The sequence below is a fragment of the Pan paniscus genome, chromosome 23 (assembly GCF_029289425.2).
Source record: "Pan paniscus chromosome 23, NHGRI_mPanPan1-v2.0_pri, whole genome shotgun sequence".
NCBI classification, from domain to species: domain Eukaryota; kingdom Metazoa; phylum Chordata; class Mammalia; order Primates; family Hominidae; genus Pan; species Pan paniscus.
In genome coordinates this window covers 59,918,917-59,940,311 of record NC_085927.1, presented here as the reverse complement: position 1 = coordinate 59,940,311, position 21,395 = coordinate 59,918,917, and the positions used below count along the sequence as shown (strand labels likewise).

Sequence of the window (21,395 nt, the reverse complement as noted above, 5' to 3'; positions counted from 1 at the left end):
ACGTAATCCCAGCCAGAATCCTGAGAGGTATTTTTTTTGTGGGGGGGCAGGAGGAATTAATGAACTGATTTATATAGAAATATGAATGATTTAAGAAAAGCCAAAACAGACTTGATAAAGAATAACAAAATTGGAAGACTTGTGCTCCAAATTTCAAGACTTACTCTAGGTTTACAATAGTTAAGATGTGATATTGGGATAGGATCAGTGTAAGAGAATAGAGTCTAAAGATAGACCCTCCTATCTGTGTTCACTGCATTTGAGACCAAGCTGCTGCTGCAATTCATTAGGGAAGGGTTGGTCTTTTCACTAAATGGTGCTTAAACAGTGGTCAGCCATACGAAAAAAAAATGTACCTTGAATTCTGCTTCACAAATACACAAAAATTAGTTTGATATATCATATATGTGAAAGGTTTTTAAGAATGGGAAAACATTGGGCCAGGCGCGGTGGCTCACGCCTGTAATCCCAGCACTAGGCCGAGGCAGGCAGATCATGAGGTCAGGAGTTCCAGACCAGCCTGGCCAATATGGTGAAACCCATCTCTACTAAAAATACAAAAATTAGCTGGGCGCGGTGGTGCATGCCTGTAGTCCCAGCTACTCAGGAGGCTGAGGCAGAAGAAACTCTTGAACCCAGGAGGCAGAGAGGCTGCAGTGAGCTGAGATGGCGTCACTGCACTCCAGCCTGGGGCAACAGAGCAAGACTCTGTCTCAAAAAAAAAAAAAAAAGTTAAAACGACATCACCAAGTATTTGCCAATGTGTGGAGCAGCTGGAACTCTAGCACACGGCTAGGGGAGTGTAAATTGGCACAACCCATTTAGAAAAGTCTTTGACAGTTTCTTACACGTTTAGGCATCTACATACCCAATGGCCCAGATAATCCATTCCAAGGTATTTATGCAAGAGAAATGGAAACATGTGTCCTCAGAAAGACTTCATTCTTGATGGCCCAAATCTGGAAACTGCCAAACTGTGTCCAAGGAGGGGCTGAGCTATGCTGCAGCGTGGATGAATCTCACAGTCAGGTCGAAGGAAGCCAGACACTGGCTGGGCGCGGCGGCTCACACCTGTAATCCCAGCACTTAAGGAGGCCGAGGCGGGGGGATTACCCGAGGTCAGGAGTTTGAGACCAGCCTGGCAAAAATGGTGAAATCTGTTTCTACTAAAAATACAAAAGTTAGCCGGGCATGGTGGCTCATGCCTGTAATCCCAGCTACTTGGGAGGCTGAGGCAGGAGCATCGCTTGAATTGGGAGGTGGAGGTTGCAGTGAGCCAAGATCGTGCCACTGCACTCAAGCCTGGGTGACAGAGTGACACTCAGTCTTAAAAAAAAAAAAAGAAAAGAAAAGAAAGAGGCCACACACAAAGGAGCACCAATTGTGTAGTTTCATTGACAGGAAGTTCAGGAACAGGGCAGCCCTGTCTGCAGTGATAGTCAGCACCGTAACTGGTCTCCATTCCTATTGAGGAGCCCAGGCGTTCCTGTCTCGATCTGGGTGGCGTGTACACGAGCGTACAAGGACGTACACACTGTTCAACTTGACTTTTTTGAGTATGGCAGGATGCACCCCACTGCGTTTTCTTAGACCTGAATTAAAAGGAAGACCCAGGGGTGACCACCAGTGGCAGCATCGGATCCCCGCAAGTCCCTGTGGTCGTCTCATCCCAAACCGTGTCAGGAGGGTGGGCGTCTGGGGGAGCTTCCCGGCTGCTGCCGGAGGGGGTCTCTCTGGAGTCCCTGGTGCTTCGGGCCCGTCAGTCCTCACCTGCTGGGCTCAGCTGGGACCCCTGGCAGGTGTGCCCTGGGGTCAGGACCCAGAGAGCCCTGGCTGTGGCCCCTGCTCGCCGTCAGCATCTGGAGGCCCGTGCTTGTTCTCTGACGAGTTTGGGATGTGCATCTTTTGGTTCCTGGACTTTGCCAGCTCCTGCGCGGTGCTCTGCTGGGCTCCTGAGCAGCTGTATCTCTCACTGCTCACAGCCTTCTCCCCCCAAAGCAGGGGCAACACAGTGGCGCGTACACTTGTGGGGACAGTGGTCCTGCCCAAATACCACCTCCCAATGTGAGGGCTGTCACAGGCTCGGGGCTGGGCTGTCCTGGGAGGCTGTGAGGGATTCCTTCCCACAGCTCATCCTCCTGAGGGAGTCGCTGTAGCCCCGTGTCACTGGGAGCTTGCTGGTATCCTGGGCGGCCTTGGCAGTGACCAACATGGTGGACGTCATGGGTGACCCACCCTATTTAGACCACAATAGTTGGGGGCTGGCCTGTGCTGCACAGACAAGGCTGCTTCAGGGGCGCGGGGGGCTGGCTGTGCCCGGTTTGCTCCAAGTTCTCATCACAGTTGAGCAGTCCTGTTGCCATCCTGAGGTCAGGAGTGCTCGGCGCTCACCACGGAGGAGGCGTGGCAGCCGGTGAGAGCCAGGAGGTGCCCCCGCCTGAGGTCGCCTTCAGTCCTTCCCTGGGAGGGGCTTGTCCCTACAGGGGCTCTCGCCCAGGCACCCCCGGCCACAGTTCCACAGTGGTGGGGCCCCTCCCATGTTGTCAGGGACACCCCAGCCTCACTTCTCCCTTCAAGCTACCCCCAGCAGGTGTGAATGGAACCCCGATGTCCTGTGTCTTCAGGGGCTTCCCCACCCCAGCCCAGGCCACCCCAGCCCAGGCCGGCTGCGAGAGTCACAGCTGGCGTCCTTGGAGCCCCACTGGCTCTCACTCCTGTGCTGCAGCCACCTTGTCAGGACGTCGCAGGGTCCACACTGGGTCTTCACAGCCCTGAGTCTGCCCACGCAGGACGGCTCCAACGGGCCCTGGGGCAGCTGCTGGTACTGGCATGGCTTCCCCCCAATCCATCCGGGCAGCAGGAGTGCACCCCCGAACTCTAAAAGCCCCTCAAACAGCTCTCCCCACCCTCTCCTTATTCCCTGTGGTTATGATGATTTCCTGAGTGTAGCCCGTGACTGCAAAGGGTCTTGAGTCAGAATGACGCTGAGCTCGCAGGATGTGGTGCTGGCAGCTGGCCGGGACACAGGAGGCCTGCACGGGCCGGCCGCTTTCCTACCAGGGGTCGGTCCCAGGCACCACCAACCACAGGCGGAAGCTGGGCACGGCTGCGTCTGCCCCCGCCTGTGTCTCCCACGTTTCTGCATGGCTGCATCTCCCCACCCCCACCCATGCGTCCCACCATTTCCACCCAGGCAGGGTGCTGCTTGGGGCCTGGGGCCAGCTCCGACCCACACACCGGGGTCCCCACTGTCTTAACACAGCCCTCGTCTGGAGCAGCCTCACAGGGCTGTGTTTTCCAGGTGTCCATACTGTTGGGAGAACTTCCTGGGCTGACCCGCAGCCCCTTCCCGCCAGGCCAGCCCCAGACCATCCTAGAGCCGAGCACCTGCTTGGTGGGTGAGGCAGGGCCCAGGCCTCCAAGTCTCATGCACTTTCTGGATCTTGCTTTGTAGTGGCGATGCTTTCATCTCCAATTCAAGAAATTACTTTTCGCAGTGCCAGGCTCTGCTGAATAGAATCACGTCTGTGAACCCTCAGACGGACATTGACGGGCTCCGGAACATCTGGATTATAAAGCCCGCGGCCAAGTCCCGGGGCCGAGGTGAGTCCTCTGGTGCGGGTGCTCCCTGCACCGCGTTCATAGCCACCAACGGCCACACTTGATGCCAGGGGCCGTAAGTGAGGGACAGTTTCAGGCCCACAGCACCACAGGGAAGGAAGGGAGGGAGCAGAACGCCGAGGCAGGCGTGGGGGTCAGGACTCAGGCGCTGGAGCAGAGCTGGAGGCGTCTTCACAGCATGTGTTCCAATCACAGGGCAGGATCCGGGTTGATGGGTTAATCAGGATTTCCTCCTTTGTATTCACAAACTGGTCTATGCTTTCCTTTTTAGTTTTTTATTTTTATTATTTTATTTTTAGTTTTTTGAAACGGAGTTTCACTCTTGTTGCCCAGGCTGAAGTGCAGTGGCGCAACCTCGCCTCACTGCAACCTCTACCTTCCAGGTTTAAGCGATTCTCCTGCCTCAGCCTCCCGAGTAGCTGGGACTACAGGCGCCCACCACACCCGGCTAATTTTTTGTATTTTTAGTAGAGATGGAGTTTCACCATGTTGGCCAGGCTGGTCTTGAACTCCCGACCTCAAGTGATTCACCTGCCTCAGCCTCCCAAAGTGCTGGGATTACAGGCATAAGCCACCACGCCCATCCTCCTGGCTCCCTTTTAAAAGTGTCTCTGTCCCTGCCCCTTCACTGATCTCTGTGTCCCCTCTGGAGTCTCAGAGGCTGGTTCTGTTGGGAGAGAGCCTGGGGGACTCAGGCACTGGCTTTAGCCTCATCCATGAGCGCTAAGCCTTCCCTGCTCCCCCGTCGCCCCCACCAACCATGCTGCCTGCTGGCCTTGGACAAAGCCAGTGCAGGTCTCAGGGCCAAGCTGCGACCCTGCCCCAGGGCTCAGGAGCTCAGGTCCCGCTGCACAGTGGCTGTGCATGCTGGGTTGAGCGGTGGCCTCTTGCAGACATAGTGTGCATGGACCGTGTGGAGGAGATCCTGGAGCTGGCAGCTGCAGACCACCCTCTTTCCAGGGACAACAAGTGGGTGGTCCAGAAGTACATCGAGACGCCGCTGCTCATCTATGACACCAAGTTCGACATCAGACAGTGGTTCCTCGTCACGGACTGGAACCCCCTGACCATCTGGTTCTACAAGGAGAGTTACTTGCGGTTCTCAACACAGCGCTTCTCCCTGGACAAGCTGGACAGGTCAGTGCGGTGGGCGACCTGGACGCCTCGGGCCAGGGAATGGGCTGCTGCCTGCATGCCTGGAGCAGCCGCAGTGAGAAGCAGCACGGGCGGGGCCCCCTCACTGCCACCTGCCACCACGAGAGGCACAGATGGGGAAACTGAGGCTTGGGAGGCTGATGACCTCCCCCAGGGACAGGCCCAGGCCCACCGGCCTTCAAAGCCAGCGCCCTACACCCCATGCTGTGTGTATCATCTCTGGAAAATCTTAAAAGGCACCATTTTGCCTGTGCCCAGGGGGATTGGAATGGTGTGGGAAGCACCTGGGCCCTGGTGTGGGGAGGCGGCATGTGGGGTGCCTGGTGGAGGCTCAGATATCCGCAAGTGTGCCGCCCAGGGTGGATGGACCCCCGCCTCAGCCAGGTCCCCTCGTGGGCAGGATGGCGAGAGCCTGCGGAGTCCTCAGGAGTGTGCTGTCCACACGGCAATGCCTGCCACCCTCTGTTTGCACCAAGGCTTCCTCTGACTATTGTGTGGCCCTTGCTTGGTGTGAGGCACTAGGGGACCTGACGGCTGGGCAGGAAGGGGGTCTGCTTTTCAAGAGTGAGAATCCAGGGAGGCCTGAGAGTCATGTAACAGAGACCTTGCAGGGGAGTTAACTCTGGCCCAGGCGAGGGGCTGCGGTCATGCCTGGTGGGTCATGCTTGAAGTCACACCCAGAAGAGGCCTGGGAGGAGCTGGCCAGGGGCTACGACCCTCACCTGCTCACTGCCTCTGGTCAAGTGGGCCTGGAGGGGGTCCAGGAACTCACCTGTGCAAAAGCAGCTCCCAGGCAGGGCAGTGAGAAGCCAGGGCCCCCTTCCAGCGCCCATTTCTTGGCCTCCAGCTGTGAGCTGTGCGCCTGGCCAATCCCATGGCCTCTCTGAGCCCTGTTTCTCCATCTGGGACAGTAACACTCATCCCAGCTGGGCCCCTCCAGCAGAGGGTTGGAGTCCTCAGGGGCAGGGTTCTCTAGAGCCAGCTGGGTGGGCTCAGCACGGCTGGGAGGACCGGCCTTGGGTGCCCTCCTGGGCCAAGGGAGGCTGAGCACCTGCCCCTCGTCCCCCCTGCAGCGCCATCCACCTGTGCAACAACGCGGTCCAGAAGCACCTGAAGAATGATGTGGGCCGCAGCCCCCTGCTGCCCGCACACAACATGTGGACCAGCGCCAGGTTCCAGGAGTACCTGCAGCGCCAGGGCCGCGGCGCCGTGTGGGGCAGCGTCATCTACCCATCCATGAAGAAGGCCATCGCCCACACCATGAAGGTGGCCCAGGACCACGTGGAGCCTCGCAAGAACAGCTTTGAGCTCTACGGGGCTGACTTCGTCCTTGGGAGGGACTTCAGGCCCTGGCTGATCGAGATCAATTCCAGCCCCACCATGCACCCGTCCACGCCGGTCACGGCCCAGCTGTGTGCACAGGTGCAGGAGGACACCATCAAGGTGGCCGTGGACCGCAGCTGTGACATCGGCAACTTCGAGCTCCTGTGGAGGCAGGTGAGCCACGCCCACCCCTGGGGACTTTGGTGGCCGCCCGCCATGTGGATGCTTTGCCACCTGGTCACTGGGCGAGGGTGGAGCTGCAGGCCGCCAGTGCAGCGGGGTCCATGGAGGACGCCGATCCTGCTCTGCGACCATGCTCGGTCCCGCTGAGGGCCCAGGCCTGCCCTGCTCTCCCATGGGGCTCAGTGCCTTGTCGGCACCGAGGAAGGGGCTACTCCAGGCGTGCGGGTGGAGCGGCCCCGCTCACTCAGGCTCAGTGCCTCTGTCCAGCTTTCCTCCCTCTTGTTCCCAGCCTCGCCCAGTCCTGACTGTGGTTAGAGGTGGGGGCTCCATGCCCACAGCCTCCAGGCCACCTATGCTGCTCCTCTGCCTTGGCCTGCAGTGCCTCCTCCACTCCGAGGATCTTTCGCGGGCCTCCCTGTGCCTGCGCATGTGCTGGAGCCATTGGGAAGCGTGGCCAATGCCTCTCTCTTGCGGCCTCTCTGTGGCTAAACTCGGGAAAAGAGCAGCTGAGTCCCTGGGTGTGGGGCCCCCCAGGCTGACCCCCAAGCCTCAGGAAGCCTTGGTTCCCCGCAGGTTCTCCAGAGCCTGGGAGCCTCCTGGGGGTCTGCGTGGGACCCCAGGTGTTCACTCCTGAGTCAGGTGGGGGTCTGTGCCCCGACCAGCCCCTCCTGCACAGACCCCTCCTGCAGGGACCCCCCTATCCCGGCCACAGCCCAGCACCCCAACCTGTTCCTTCCCCACAGCCTGTGGTTGAGCCGCCCCCATTCAGCGGGTCCGACCTCTGCGTGGCGGGCGTCAGTGTGAGGAGAGCCAGGAGGCAGGTGCTGCCCATCTGCAACCTCAAGGCCTCGGCCTCGCTGTTGGACGCGCAGCCGCTGAAGGCACGGGGCCCCTCGGCCATGCCAGACCCTGCCCAGGGACCCCCATCACCAGCTCTCCAGCGGGACTTGGGACTGAAGGAAGAGAAGGGGCTCCCCCTGGTCTTGCTGGCACCCTTAAGGGGGGCAGCCGAGAGCGGTGGAGCCGCGCAGCCCACCCGCACCAAAGCTGCTGGGAAGATGGAGCTCCCGGCCTGCCCCTGTCGCCACGTGGACAGTCAGGCCCCAAACACCGGTGTCCCCGTTGCCCAGCCCGCCAAAAGCTGGGATCCAAACCAGCTAAATGCGCACCCGCTGGCGCCTGTGCTGCGGGGCCTGAAGACAGCAGAGGGCGCGCTGCGTCCGCCGCCCGGAGGAAAAGGTAACCTGCGCCGCTGGCGGTGCGCTGTGGGGTTGGGGGCCGCTTGCTGCATCCCCAACCCTCGCCAGCAGCCGCTGCATCCTCCAGAGCAGGGCGCAGGGCAGGCTTCGGTGCTGGGGCCCGGGGTGTCCCCTGACGGAGGTGTCGGCGGGAGCCGGGGAGCGGGGTTGGGGCACCTGTCCCAGCCCGGCACGGGGGTCTCGGGGTGGAGGGCGTGGGTGTGCCGGCCAGGTGGATAGTGGGGTCCCCTCTGTAGAACCTGGCGGGTGATGCCTTTGTCTCCATACCTCTGGGGGTGTGGTGCGGGTCGGAGGATTTGAGTTAGGACCTTGAACAGCGCCGTGAACAGCACCAAACTCCCTGGCTGAGCGAGGGGCCAAAGTGACCGCTGGGCTTTTGCGTGTGGTTTTCTGAAGGCTCTGAAGGCTGAGGTGACAGGCCTGAGCCACCACGCCCGACCCCCATCGGGCTCTTCCGAGCCTCGGCTACACATTCAGACTTCAGGGGCTGCCACAGGCTGCTCTTGGCCTCAGAGTCGCGGAGAAGGACGTGGGGCAGGGACGCGGCTGACCAGCAGGGCAGCATCAAGCCGTTCCTCCCGCATGGGGGTCTTCAGGACGGCGTGATGGGGGGTCTTTAGGACGGTGTGGTGGGGGTCTTTACGAGGGCGTGATGGGGGTCTTCATGATGGCGTGATGGGGGGTCTTTAGGACGGCGTGGCGGGGGTCTTTACGAGAGCGTGATGGGGGTCTTTAGGCAGCATGACGAGGGGGTCTTGTTTTTTTTTGTTTCTTTGTTTTTTTGAGACGGAGTCTTGCTCTGTTGCTGAGGCTGGAGTGCAGTGGTGCGATCTTGGCTCAATGCAACCTCTGCCTCCCGGGTTTGTGCCATTCTCCTGCCTCAGCCTCCCGAGTAGCTGGGACTACAGGTGCCCGCCACCAGGCCCGGCTAATTTTTTGTATTTTTAGTAGAGACGGGGTTTCACCGTGTTAGTCAGGATGGTCTCAATCTCCTGACCTCGTGATCCGCCGCCTCAGCCTCCCAAGGTGCTGGGATTACAGGTGTGAGCCACCGCGCCAGGCAATAGGGGGAGTCTTTAGGACAGCGTGATGGGGGTCTTTATGAGGGTGTGGGGGGGTCTTCAGGATGGTGTGATGGGGGTCTTTACGAGGGTGTGATGGGGGTCTTTAGGAGGGTGTGATGGGGTCTTTAGGATGGTGTGATGGGGGTCTTTACGAGGGTGTGTGGGGTCTTTAGGATGGTGTGATGGAGGTCTTTAGGAGGGTGTGTGGGGTCTTTAGGATGGTGTGATGGGGGTCTTTACGAGGGTGTGTGGGGTCTTTAGGATGGTGTGATGGGGGTCTTTACGAGGGTGTGTGGGGTCTTTAGGATGGTGTGATGGGGGTCTTTACGAGGGTGTGTGGGGTCTTTAGGATGGTGTGATGGGGGTCTTTACGAGGGTGTGTGGGGTCTTCAGGATGGTGTGATGGGGTCTTTACGAGGGTGTGTGGGGTCTTTACGAGGGCATGGTGAGGTCTTTATGACGGCGCGCAGGTGTTGCCGCCTCCCTGATTCCCACTGCGATTCAGGGGCTGGGACCCACTCACGGAGATGCCTCTTGCCCCACAGGAGGCAAAGTTCCTCCTGCAGCAATCCCGTGGCTATGGCCCGCAGGGCACATTCCCAGGTGTGGGGATCACTCAGGAAGGCCAGTGACGTGGCCTCCCAGACACCAATGACTCCCCAGTCCCCACGTGGTCTGCCTGCCACGGGGCAGTGTTGCCGTAAGCAATGTTGCCGACCAAAGGAGTTTATGTTCCCCTTTACCAGGTCACCAGCGGGAGGCAGCTGGAGGCTTAGCCCAGTGCCAAATTCTCATGCTGAAGAGGAAAGATCTCCTCTGCCTTTGATCCTCACATACCAGCCATGCCACCAGGGTTCTCCCTCCAGACCCTCCTGCCTGGTGCTGCGAGTTCACTGGGCAGATTGCCTGCCTTCGGAGTCCCCGCAGATGACTGTTGATTCAACCTGGCATTTTGACACCACCTTACAGAGGCCTCTCTCTTTCCAGAGCTGTGACATTTCCTCACCACCCACCAGCTGCTTCCAAAGCCGACACCACGTGTCTGAGGTGCCTCTCACTTGTGGGTGCTGGCGTCCGTGTGTGAGTCAGGTTCCTGCCGCAGTTGCCACGCGTGGCAAACAACTCCAACCCGTGCGTACGAGTGTTTCGCGGTCAGGCCCTCGAGGGCACGGCCGGGAGGAGCTGGGCTTGCTTCCAGACTCCTGGCTGGGCTCAGGCCAGCTCCATGTGCCCCTCGGCCTCAGGCTAGTGCTTGCCTGGTGTGTGTTTGTTCCGTGACAGTCAGGCAACCGCACCGGTGCACTCAGAGCCTGTGCTGCAAAAGGCCTGCGGCGACAGGGTCACCAGGCCCAGTCCGGCCAGCAGGACAGGAAGTACGTGCTGGCCCTTGGAGCTTGTTGGCTTAAGAACAACAAACTGCTGGGACTTTGACTGGGATCACCTTGAATCTGCAGATCTTGGGGAGAACGGACATCCTTTTTTTTTTTTTTGAGACGGAGTCTCATTCTGTTGCCCAGGCTGGAGTGCAGTGGCTCGATCTTGGCTCACTGCAACCTCCATATCCCGGGTTCAAGCAATTCTCCTGCCTCAGCCTCCTGAGTAGCAGGGACCATAGGCGCCCACTACCATGCCTGGTTAATATTTTGTATTTTAGTAGAGACAGAGTTTCACCATGTTGGCCAGGCTGGTTGCAAACTCCTAAGCTCAGGCAATCCACGCACCTTGGCCTCCCAAAGTGTTGGGATTACAGGCATGAGCCACCATGCCCAGCTGATTTTTTTTTTTTTTTTTGAGATGGAGTCCCGTTCTGTCCTGTCTCCCAGGCTGGAGTGCAGTGGCACAATCTCAGCTCACTGCAACGTCCGCCTCCTGGGTTCAAGTGATTCTCCTGCCTCAGCCCCCTGAGTAGCTGGGACTACAGGCGCACACCACCACGCCCAGCTAATTTTTTTGTATTTTTAGTAGAGATGGGGTTTCATCATATTGGTCAGGCTAATCTTGAACTCCTGACCTCAGGTGATCCACCCACCTCGGCCTCCCTAAGTGCTGGGATTACAGGCGTGAGCCACCGCACCTGGCCGACTTTTTTTTAAATAAAGTTTTCCAACCATGATCCAGATCTGGTTCATTTAACCGAGTTCTTTGACTTTCCTCAGTGGTTTTCAGGATAGAAGGTCTGGCAAGTCTGGCATGTCATTCATTAGATGTTTTTCTAGCCATTTGGTGGTTTTTCTTGCCTAGTAAATAGTATCTCTTTCCAAACGGTCTTGTGAAGGTATGACTTACCTACAGTGAGGACAGACCGTAAGTAGACACAGCTTGATGGATTGTCACATGTGTGATACCCACACAGCCACACGGAGCCTCCTGCCTTTTCTAGTCTCTTCTCCAAATGGTGATCATCACTATTGGACTTAAATCATCATCGATTACCTTTGGTGGTCCCTGCACGTCTTACAGGTGGAGCGGCACGGTCTGCGCTTCCATGTCTGACCCTCCGCTCTGAGGTGGCGGCGGTGCAGAGTAACGGGTGTATTTCCGTGTCTGACCCTCCGCTCTGAGGTGGCGGCTGTGCAGGGTGGCGGCTGTGCAGAGTGGCGGGTGTATTTCCGTGTCTGACCCTCCACTCTGAGGTGGCGGCGGTGCAGAGTGGTGGGTGTATTTCCGTGTCTGACCCTGCACTCTGAGGTGCAGCGGCTGTACAGTGTGACGGGGGTGCACCCTTTGTCGGTGATAACAGTACTGCATTGCACACGTGTGCCAGAGCCCGCCTGGTCCCCTGCTGACGGACAGCTGCCTTGCTTCCAGTGTAGGACTGTGATAAATGAAGTTGCTCTGATCATCCTGTTCCGGCCGTTACGGGGACATGTGCCTTTGTCTGTCTTGGCTGTGTGTCCAAGAGTGGCACCACTATGTCATGAAGGATGCTTGGGTTTTGCTTTAGAAGAAACTCCCCATTTCCAATATGGTTGTGGCGTTTTGCACTCCCACCTGCCACGTGAGAGTCCTGGTTGCCCCACATCCTGGTCAACACTGGGTATTGTCAGGCTGTGTTTTTAGCCAGTCTGGTAGGTGTACGGGTATCTCATCGTGGTTTTAATTCGTGTTTCTCAGGTGACTAGCCATGCTGAGCACTTTGTTCATTAGCCTTTCAGATATTTTGCTTTGCAAAATGCCTTACTAAGTCTTTTTCCTATTGTAAAATTAGGTTGCTTGCCTTTGGTTAGTTACTTGTAGTGGTTTTTATAGATTCTGTATATTTATTTAATTTATTTATTTTTGAGACAAGGTCTCACTCTGTTGCCCAGGCTGGAGTGCAACCACACGATCTCGGCTCACGGCAACCTAAGCCTCTGGGGTTCTAAGCGATTCTCCTGCCTCAGCCTCCCGAGTAGCTGGGATTACAGGCATGCACCACCATGCCCAGCTAATTTTGTATTTTTAGTAGAGACGGGGTTTCACCATGTTGGGCAGGCTGGTCTCGAACTCCCGACCTCAGGTGCTGGGATGACAGGCCTGAGCCCCCGCGCTCGGCCTCTTCTGTGTGTTTGTTTGTCAGATATGCACAGTGGGACTGTTTCCTCCCAGTCTGTGGTTTTTGCCTTTTTGCTTTCTTAGTGATGCCTTTTTTTTTTTTTTTTTTGGAGTTTTTGCTAATTAGTTTTTTTTTTTATATCTGTGGGTACACAGTAGGTGTATATATTTGTGGGTTACATGAAATATGATGATGCAGGCATGCAGTATGTAATAATCGCTCTGTGTAAACAGGGTGTCCAGCTTCTCAGGCATTAAATGCTCTTCTGTGATTCCTTCGACAAGCTTTATGGTTCTGACTTTCACATTTTGGTCAATGATGCGTCTTGAGTGAATTCTTGTGTATGGTGTTGTAAAAGCCAATGATACAAATGGGCTCACTCTTGTCCTACACAACTAAATCAGAATCAAGGGGCCAGGGGAAAAAACACTCAGAACATAACCTGGCACCTGCTCCAAAAATTAAACATTTTGTGAGCCCAGCACCTAAAGCAGCCCCTGTAATCCGAAGACAGTTTTATCTGCGAGCTGCTGAAACAACCTGCTGGGACTCTGAACGTGCTTTCAGCCACACCATCATTCACCCGTCAGAGCCCCACAGGTCTCCTGGTGCTTACTGGTCTTGCTGGTGAGCTTGCTTGTGAAACAGCACAGATCATTTATGTTTCTAAGAAAACTCCCAACCTTGTCTTTGTTCTTCGGACGTAGTGAGATCACCCCGTCTGTGTATATGCCCTGAATTGCAATTCTTGCTTCCTAAATAAAACGTTAAATTTAGATTTTCCTGTGACTGTCCAGTTGTTCCAGCACCATCATCAAAAAGACCATCCTTCCTCCCACTGAATTACTTGGGCACCTTTGTCAAAAATAGACTCTCTTGAAGGAATTCTGGATTATTTATGCTGTTTCAACAATCTATTTACCTATCCTTATGTCAATACCACACTGTCTTCGAAGTTTTCAAATACGACAGTGGTGGCTCACACCTGTAACCCCAGCACTCTGGGAGGCCGAGGCAGGCGGATCATTTGAGGTCACAAGTTGGAAACTAGCCTGACCAACATGGCGAAACTACTAAAAAAAAAAAAAAATAGCCAGGCATGGTGGCAGGCACCTGTAATCCCAGCTAGTAAGGAGGCTGAGGCAGGAGAGTTGCTTGAACCCAGGAGGTGGAGGTTGCAGTGAGCCAAGACCACGCCATTGCACTCCAGCCTGGGTGACAGAGAGAGACTCCACCTCAAAAACAAAACACAAAACAAAACCAAATATGATAGTATACATTTTCCAATTTTGTTTCTTCTTCAAAATTGCGTTGGCTACTCTATGTCATTTGAATGGTTTTGTTGTTGTTATTGTTGTCTCTTTGTTTTGAGATGGAGTCTCGCACAGTTGCCCAGGCTGGAGTGCAGTGACATGATCTCAGCTCATTGCAACCTCTGCCTCCTGAGTTCAAGTGATTCTTCTGCCCCAGCCTCCCAAGTAGCTGGGATTACAGGTGCCCACCACCATGCCCGGCTAATTTTTTGTATTTTTAGTAGAGATGGGGTTTCAGTGTGTTGGCCAGGCTGGTCTCGAACTCCTGACCTCGTGATCTGCCCACCTCGGCCTCCCAAAGTGCCGGGATTACAGGCGTGAGCCACCGCACCTGGCCTGAATTTTCATGTTAAGTATTTATTTATTTATTTATTTATTTTGAGACGGAGTCTCGCTTTGTTGCCAGGCTGGAGTGCAGCGGTGCGATCTTGGCTCACTGCAACCTCCGCCTCCCAGGTTCAAGCGATTATCCTGCCTCAGCCTCCCGAGTAGCTGGGATGACAGGCGCACACCACCACGCCCGGCTAATTTTTTTGTATTTTTAGTAGTGACGGGGTTTCACCGTGTTAGCCAGGATGGTCTCGATCTCCTGACCTTGTGATCCACCCGCCTCGGCCTCCCAAAGTGCTGGGATTACAGGCATCAGCCACCATGCCCAGCCTCATGTTAAGTTTTAAAAAGACCTGCTGGGATGTTTATTGAGATTGCATCAAATCTATAGATCATTTTGGGGAGAATTGATATCCTACAATATTGAGGCTTCTGATCCCTGCACATGATGTATCTCAACGTTTATTTAGGTTTTTTTCAGTTTCTCCAAGCAATATTATTGCATAGTTTTCATTACATTTATTCCTAGGTATTTGATGGATTTTTGATACTTTTATAAGTATATTTTACACATAAATTTTGATAATTTTATCAATAGTATTTGAAATTTTATCTTCCAATTGTTTGTTGCTAAAATGTGCGAAATGCCCTGGTTTTGTACATGGACACTGTGTCCCAACTTGTTGGTAAATTCACCTCTTGGTTCTGGCAACTTGTAGATGCCTTTGGGTTTTCCACAAAGTCACATCACCTGCAAATCAATTCCGTTTCACTTCTTCCCTTATGATCTTTATGCCTTTTGTGTCTTATTCTTGCTGCTCCACACCTACATGGACCTGCAGTGTTAAGAGTGGGCAGGAGTCTCTTAACTGTGACAGGGGATGCTGGGTTTTCATCAACACACATCGTCAGATGGAGGAGTGCACGTCGTCAGATGGAGGAATGCGCATCAGATGGAGGAGTACACATTGTCAAATGGAGGCGTGCACGTCAGATGGAGGAGTACACATTGTCTGATGGAGGAGTGCACGTCAGATGGAGGAGTGCACGTCAGATGGAGGAGTACATATCATCAGGTGGAGGAGTACACATTGTCAGATGGAGGAGTGCACGTGAGATGGAGGAGTACACATTGTCAGATGGAGGAGTGCACGTCAGATGGAGGAGTACACATTGTCAGATGGAGGAATGCACATCAGATGGAGGAGTGCACGTCATCAGATGGAGGAGTGCACATCAGATGGAGGAGTGCATGTCAGATGGAGGAGTGCATGTCAGATGGAGGAGTGCATGTCAGATGGAGGAGTGCACATCATCAGATGGAGGAGTGCACGTCAGATGGAGGAGTATACGTCGTCAGATGGAGGAGTGCATGTTGTCAGATGGAGGAGTGCACGTCAGATGGAGGAGTGCACGTCAGATGGAGAAGGCACGTCAGATGGAGGAGTGCACGTCAGATGGAGGAGTGCACGTCAGATGGAGGAGTGCACGTCAGATGGAGGAGTGCACGTCAGATGGAGGAGTGCACGTCAGATGGAGGAGTGCACGTCAGATGGAGGAGTGCACGTCAGATGGAGGAGTGCACGTCAGATGGAGGAGGCACGTCAGATGGAGGAGTGCACGTCAGATGGAGGAGTACACATCATCAGATGGAGGAGTGCACGTCAGATGGAGGAGTGCATGTCAGATGGAGGAGTACACATTGTCAGATGGAGGAGTACACATTGTCAGATGGAGGAGTGCATGTCAGATGGAGGAGTGCATGTCAGATGGAGGAGTACACATCATCAGATGGAGGAGTGCACGTCAGATGGAGGAGTGCACGTCAGATGGAGGAGTACACATTGTCAGATGGAGGAGTACACATTGTCAGATGGAGGAGTGCACGTCAGATGGAGGAGTGCACGTCAGATGGAGGAGTGCACGTCATCAGATGGAGGAGTGCACGTCAGATGGAGGAGTGCACGTCAGATGGAGGAGTGCATGTCAGATGGAGGAGTGCACGTCATCAGATGGAGGAGTGCACGTCAGATGGAGGAGTGCACGTCAGATAGTGGAGTGCATGTCAGATGGAGGAGTGCATGTCAGATGGAGGAGTGCATGTCAGATGGAGGATTGTGAGTCATTAGATGATTGTCAGTTGCTTTAGGTCGTCAATTTTTGTAAATGTTTCTTGGTGCAAATAATGTGTAATTCTGAAATTGTTCAGTATCATGAGTTGGGCCAGATTTGTTTATTGTGTTGTTGACATATTTCATTTTCTTAGTTTGCTTATCAGTTACTAAGCAAAGTATGATAAGATGCATGTAATTCTGTCAGTTCTTGCTTTAGAGTTTTCAGATTGTTACTAATTTTATTTTGGTGAGGATTTTCCTGGTATGTTTTTTCTTTCATCATTATATAAGCTTATGTTTTATATATTTCTCTGCATAAAATTCCGGACTGCCAGTGTCTTTTAACCAGTGCATGTAACATTTACGTTTAATGTAATCATGTACATGGATTCTGTGGTGATTGATTCTGCATAAGAAATCACTGCAAAGCAGAGCTGCTGACAAAGCAAACATTTATCCTCCACGTTTTCTGTGGCTCAGGAGTCCGAGAAGGGCTCCTCGGCATGGTGCTGCCTCAGGGATGCTTCTGAAGCTCAGTCCCGGTGTGAACTGAGGCAGCCTCATCTGAAGGTTTGCCTGGAGCTGGGGACCCACCTCCCTGATGGTGCACCCCCCATCGGTCCCTCCCACGTGGACCTTCCACAGGGCTGCTTGAGTGTCCTCACAACATGGCAGCTGGCTTCCTCCAGTGAGTGATTCAAGAGAGACCACTAGATTCATGAGGTCTTTATGACCTCACCCAAGACATCACATACCCCTGCTGCTCCTATATTCTACTGGCCATGCACCTCAATCCTGATCTAGACAGGAGGGGAGCACACATGCATGACTGCCTGGGGGTGAGGATCACTGGGGGCTGCCTTGGAGCCTGATAACCACAGTACCTACCATCTGATTTCATTTAACTTTTGTTGATCTCATCTATTCTATGTTCCTTTTTCTCTCTGTTCTTGCCTTAGTTTTCATTGACGCTTCTTCTCTCATTTTGGTTTTTCCTTCTTCTGGTTTGGAGGTTACAGACTCTGTTTCTGGTGTTTTACTCACTGCCTACAAATTACTCATTGCACGTTAAACTTATCAAAATCTAAAGTGAAGGAAGTCACACTTATACCCACCTGGCAATATATCGACTTTGAAGCCTGGAAAATGTGAAGTCCCCTGCTCCCTTCTGACTTCCTGCTATTGCTGTCAGCCTGTTTAATAATGTTTTTAACAGTCTACTGGGCGTGATTATCATCATCGCTTGCACAGCCAGTGGTTTTTAGATTTACTACATACATTCCTCTTTGCCCTTCGCTCTTCCTGAGTCTCAGACTTCCAACCATGTTCATTCTGAACCACTTTCTTTCTGCTCAAGACAGTGTAGGAAGGTGCCAGTGATGGGACATTCGGATGAGCTTTTGGTCTGTCAATATCTTTTCCACACAGGTTCATGACAGCATCAGATTCTCTGCGGCAGGAGTACAGGTTGCAGCCACTCTCCCGCCGAACATTGAATACGTCTTTCCACCATCTTGTCTTTGCTGTGGCTCTGGGAAAATCAGCAGAGTCAGCCATCACTCTCCAAGGGGAGCTGTCGGTTCTATCTGCCAGCTTTTGAGTGTTCAATTTGATTTTTACTTATTCAATCTGGAATTTGAATGTCTTTGATGTGTGCGCTGGTGTCATTATTCAATTATGGGACTCTCTCAGCCATTATGTCTTTAAATATTGCCTCCACCCCGTTCTGTCTCTTTGTCTTTGGAACACAAACTAAATGTTTGCTAAGCCTTCTCTCTCTCCCGGTATCTTTTAGTCTCCCACTTCTTTGTTTGATTTATTTAGCTGCCTGTGCTGCATTCTAAAAATATCTCCTCGCCTGTCTTCCAGTTCATTTCAGAATGCTATCAACCCATTGAAGTTTTAATTTCTTAAAGTTTTCATTTTTAGAAGTTCTACTTTTTAATAAAATTATTTGATCTTTTTTCTTTCTTTCTTTTTTTCTGAGACAGGATCTCACTCTGTCACCCAGGCTGGAGTGCAGTGGTGCAGTCACAGCCTCCAACTGCAGCCTCCAACTCTCAGGCTCAAGCGATCCTCCCACTTCAGCCTCCTGAGTAGCTGGGACCACAGGTGTGCACCATGCCCAGCTGTTTTTGATTCACCCTTGCACCCAGCTGTTTGGGGCTGCATATTGTTGGGGGCGTGGGGTGTCTTCTGTCCCCACACTCCGGGGCCTTGGGACCCAGAGCTCCAGGTGGCCCTGGTGGCAAAGTCTCAGAGGGAAGAGCTTCGGGGCCGGGCACCTTTCAGAGCACCCTCTCCTTGGGGTCACTCACCTTCCCTGGCCTGGACCTGGTCCTCCTTTACCGTCTTGCCTGCTGCTTTTGCTTGTTTTTGTGATGCTTTTCCTATCTTATGCCCTTATTTGGTGGTTTTCCCTGGAAGGGCTGGTCTGGGTCCCAGACTCCCAGGTACTGAGTGCACCCCATGGGCTTTAGTGGCTCCCCGGAGCCTGCTGACACCCCACAGTGAGTCTCACCCCAGCCCCGGCCTCCATACAGGGTTGGGGCCCAGGCCTTGGGCCTCCCCTCCCTCAGCAGGGTCCAGGCCCCACACCAGCTGCTCGGTTAGCTCATGCATGCTCCATTAATCACGCACAGACACACGGAGAGCCGCAGACACCACGTCCCCTCCTCCTTCGCTTAGGGTGGGCCCAGCCTCTGCCCCGACTTACTGGACACACACTTTCTGGGCACCCCGGTGGGTCCCATCAGGCCCTGGGTGCCTGGGGGACAAAGCCCTGCCCCGCAGTGCTGCCTGGCCTGCTGCGCTGGGCCACCCTGGCTGACTTGACCTCCCAGTCCTGTGCCCGGCCTCCGTGCGTCTCTCCGCTGGGATGAGAGCCCTGGGGAGTGGGAGCTGTTCCCACCTCGTTCTTCCTGCTGCTCATGCCCTGCTTGTGCCACGTGGGCCCTGGCCTGTCCCATGGGCCAAGCTGGCCCAGCCCTTCCAAGGTTCCCGGAAGCCAAGGACTGCTTTGCATAGGCACTGGGGGCTCTCCCCACCCAGACCCCCAGGAAGAGTGACTCTGCCTGGGGCTCGGACTTTGCCATGGGCGGTGGGTGCCCCAGCAGGGTGGTGCCTGTACTTCTGGGCTGGGCTGTGGCTGCTTGGGAACCTATAGCCCCAGCGGCTAGGAAAACCAGGGAGTCCCCTCTTCACCCCACATCCCTCCCCCACCAGCTATAGCTGCAGCAAGTGTGCAGGCTGGCCTTCCCCTAGTCCTTCCTGGCCTGGGCAACCTGAAGTTTGACTCACCAGCCCCAGTACATGGGGGACGGGGCTTGGCACAGGCTCACCCCACTGAGAAGGGCTGGCCAGGGACCCGGGACAGCCCCAGGGCAAGGACAGCAGTTGGAGGCCAGTGAGAGCCAGGCCAAGGCCCCAGCCTCTCGGGTGAAAGGGACACATGGTGGTCACACCTGCCAGCCTTGCCTGTCCTGTGACGCTCCGAGGAACTGTGTGAAAGTTCTCAAAACGCAGCAGCTCCCATGCAGGGGGTGGCCTCGCTGAGTGGCCAGCCCTGCAGTGGACGGCACCTACCTGCTCTCACCCATCACGGCTGCCACCTCTGAGTCCATGCAGGAGAGGGCACGGTCTGCAGCTGCCTGCCACACCAGGGGCACGATGTGGCTGCCTGCCAGACCACAGGCACCACGTGGGATGGTGGGCCTGGGGTGTGCTTCCTCCGGCAGCTCCTGGCATCAGAACTGCCCATGGGCCCTGGTGAGGTCTGACCACAGGTTGTGGGCAGCAGGTCTTCTAGCTCCACCAGCAGCCCCAGCCCAGGCCCACTTTGAAGGTGCCAGTGTGTCCAGATGGCCTGCACTGGGTGCAGCCTCTTGTGGGGACTCGGTGGCTCCTGGAGCACCCCCAGTCTTAACACTCCCACCTCCCTCCTGACCCCTCCAGCTGCTGACCCATCCTGGGACTCTGTGGCTGGCCCAGCATGCTGCTGGCCCTCGTCTGCAGGCACTGTCCTGAACCCACCACCCACTTGGTCCTGGCCCAGTGGGGATGGGTCCTCAGCACCAGGCGTCTGAACCCGAGCCCAGGCACAGCAGGGCAGGACGAGTTGGGGTGGGGGCTGCTCTTCTCTGAATCCCCTGGCCGGTTGGGTCATTCTAGGCAGGACTCGCCTGGAGGAGGGCTGAGAGAGGCTGACAAGCTAGAGGCAGAGCTGGACTGCCCCTCTGGGGTGGGGGGCCAGGTGGAGGGGCGTTAGGGAGGGTGAGGGGGGTGGGGAAGGGGACCTCCCATCCGCAGAGCCTTCATCCCAGAGGGAGGACACCCTATCCCCGCCCCCCTGCGTTTGAGTGGAGGTCTTGGTTTTCCGAAAGCTGGGGGAAGCAGGTGGGCTCCATGCAGGAGCGAGTTGGGAGCCACCTGGGGCTGGTCTTGCAGGTGATAAGGGTGGCCCTGGGGGGCCTGCCTGGGGGCGTGGCCTTGAGGGGCGCGGGCGTCGCCTGTTGGTGGGTGTGGATTGAGGGACGGGTGGGTGCGGTCCGGGGACCTGGGGTCGAGGTCAAGGGGCGCTAGGCACAGTCAGGGGGCCTGGGGCGCGGTAGGGGGTGGGCTGGGGTAGGAGAGGACAGGGGCGAGGTTTCAGGGATCTGTGGGCTCAGGGTCTGTGGACGCAGTCCAGGGTTCCCGGGGGGTGTGGGAAGGTCAGTGGGCTGGAGGAGCGGTGGCGGGGGGTGGGGTGGGCGGGGCCCGGGGACGCGACTGCGGGTGGAGGAAGGCGCTATCGGGGGTGGGGAGTCCCGGGGCGCGCCGGGGCGGGCGAGTGCTGTCGGGGTGGAGGGAGGCGCGGCCGGGGAATGTGGGGCCGGCGCACGCGGTCTCAGCGCCCCTCCCTCCCCAGGGCTGCCGAGGGACCCCCGAGCGCCGCCCTGCCTCGTGTGCCGCGGGCTGCTGCCGCCCGCCGGGCCCTGCAAGCGCTGCCGCTCGTTCTGCGCCGCGGTCCTGCAGGGCGCGTCCTTCGTGCGGCTCGGCGGGCGGAGCTGCAGCCCGCGGACCCCGTGAGTCGGGACGGGCGCGGGGACCAGGACGACGACCCGGAGCCACGCGCGTCTCCGTGGAAACCTGCGCGGAGCTGAGGCCGAGAACACAGCGCTGTTGTGGTGAACCCGCGTCCTCGCCGTGGTTTTCTTGGGAACCTCGTGCCCAGCACCCCCGCACCCGCTCCGGACCCTCCGAGCCGCTCTGGGGAAGGCTCCAGCCCGGGTCCCGGGCGGACGCTGGTTCGTTCCTTCCCGCGTTCGTCCGACGAGTATCGGCGCCGCCCAGGGTCTCCGCACCCCGTTTCCTCCCATCTGGTGCCCAGCGCGGGCGCGGAGGGAGCCCCCGGGGTTGGACCCTCAGATCCCTTCACCGTTGGGCTTCTGGGCGACGGATGGTCACTGGGCTGTGTGGCCGTGCTGCCCTGGAGACCCAGACTTGGAAAGACCCCACCC

The 21,395-nt window shown here is 56.0% G+C and overlaps 1 protein-coding gene across 3 annotated transcripts in view; it reads left to right on the top strand.

The window, feature by feature from the left end:
• The window catches only part of TTLL8 (tubulin tyrosine ligase like 8), a 44,355-nt gene extending 23,293 nt beyond the window's left edge, over window positions 1-21,062 (top strand). Inside the window, exons 9-14 of one of the 3 annotated variants that reach the window (XM_063603378.1) lie at window positions 3,455-3,603; window positions 4,515-4,758; window positions 5,850-6,273; window positions 7,026-7,521; window positions 19,525-19,665; window positions 20,804-20,964. In XM_063603378.1, coding sequence (XP_063459448.1) covers window positions 3,455-3,603; window positions 4,515-4,758; window positions 5,850-6,273; window positions 7,026-7,521; window positions 19,525-19,665; window positions 20,804-20,964 — 1,615 coding nt within the window. Of the gene's footprint in view, window positions 1-3,454; window positions 3,604-4,514; window positions 4,759-5,849; window positions 6,274-7,025; window positions 7,522-17,325; window positions 18,634-19,524; window positions 19,666-20,803 lie in introns of those variants that run through there. The other 2 variants (XM_057300988.1, XM_057300989.2) reach the window with 2 other exon arrangements.
• Window positions 21,063-21,395: the final 333 nt, after the last annotated feature.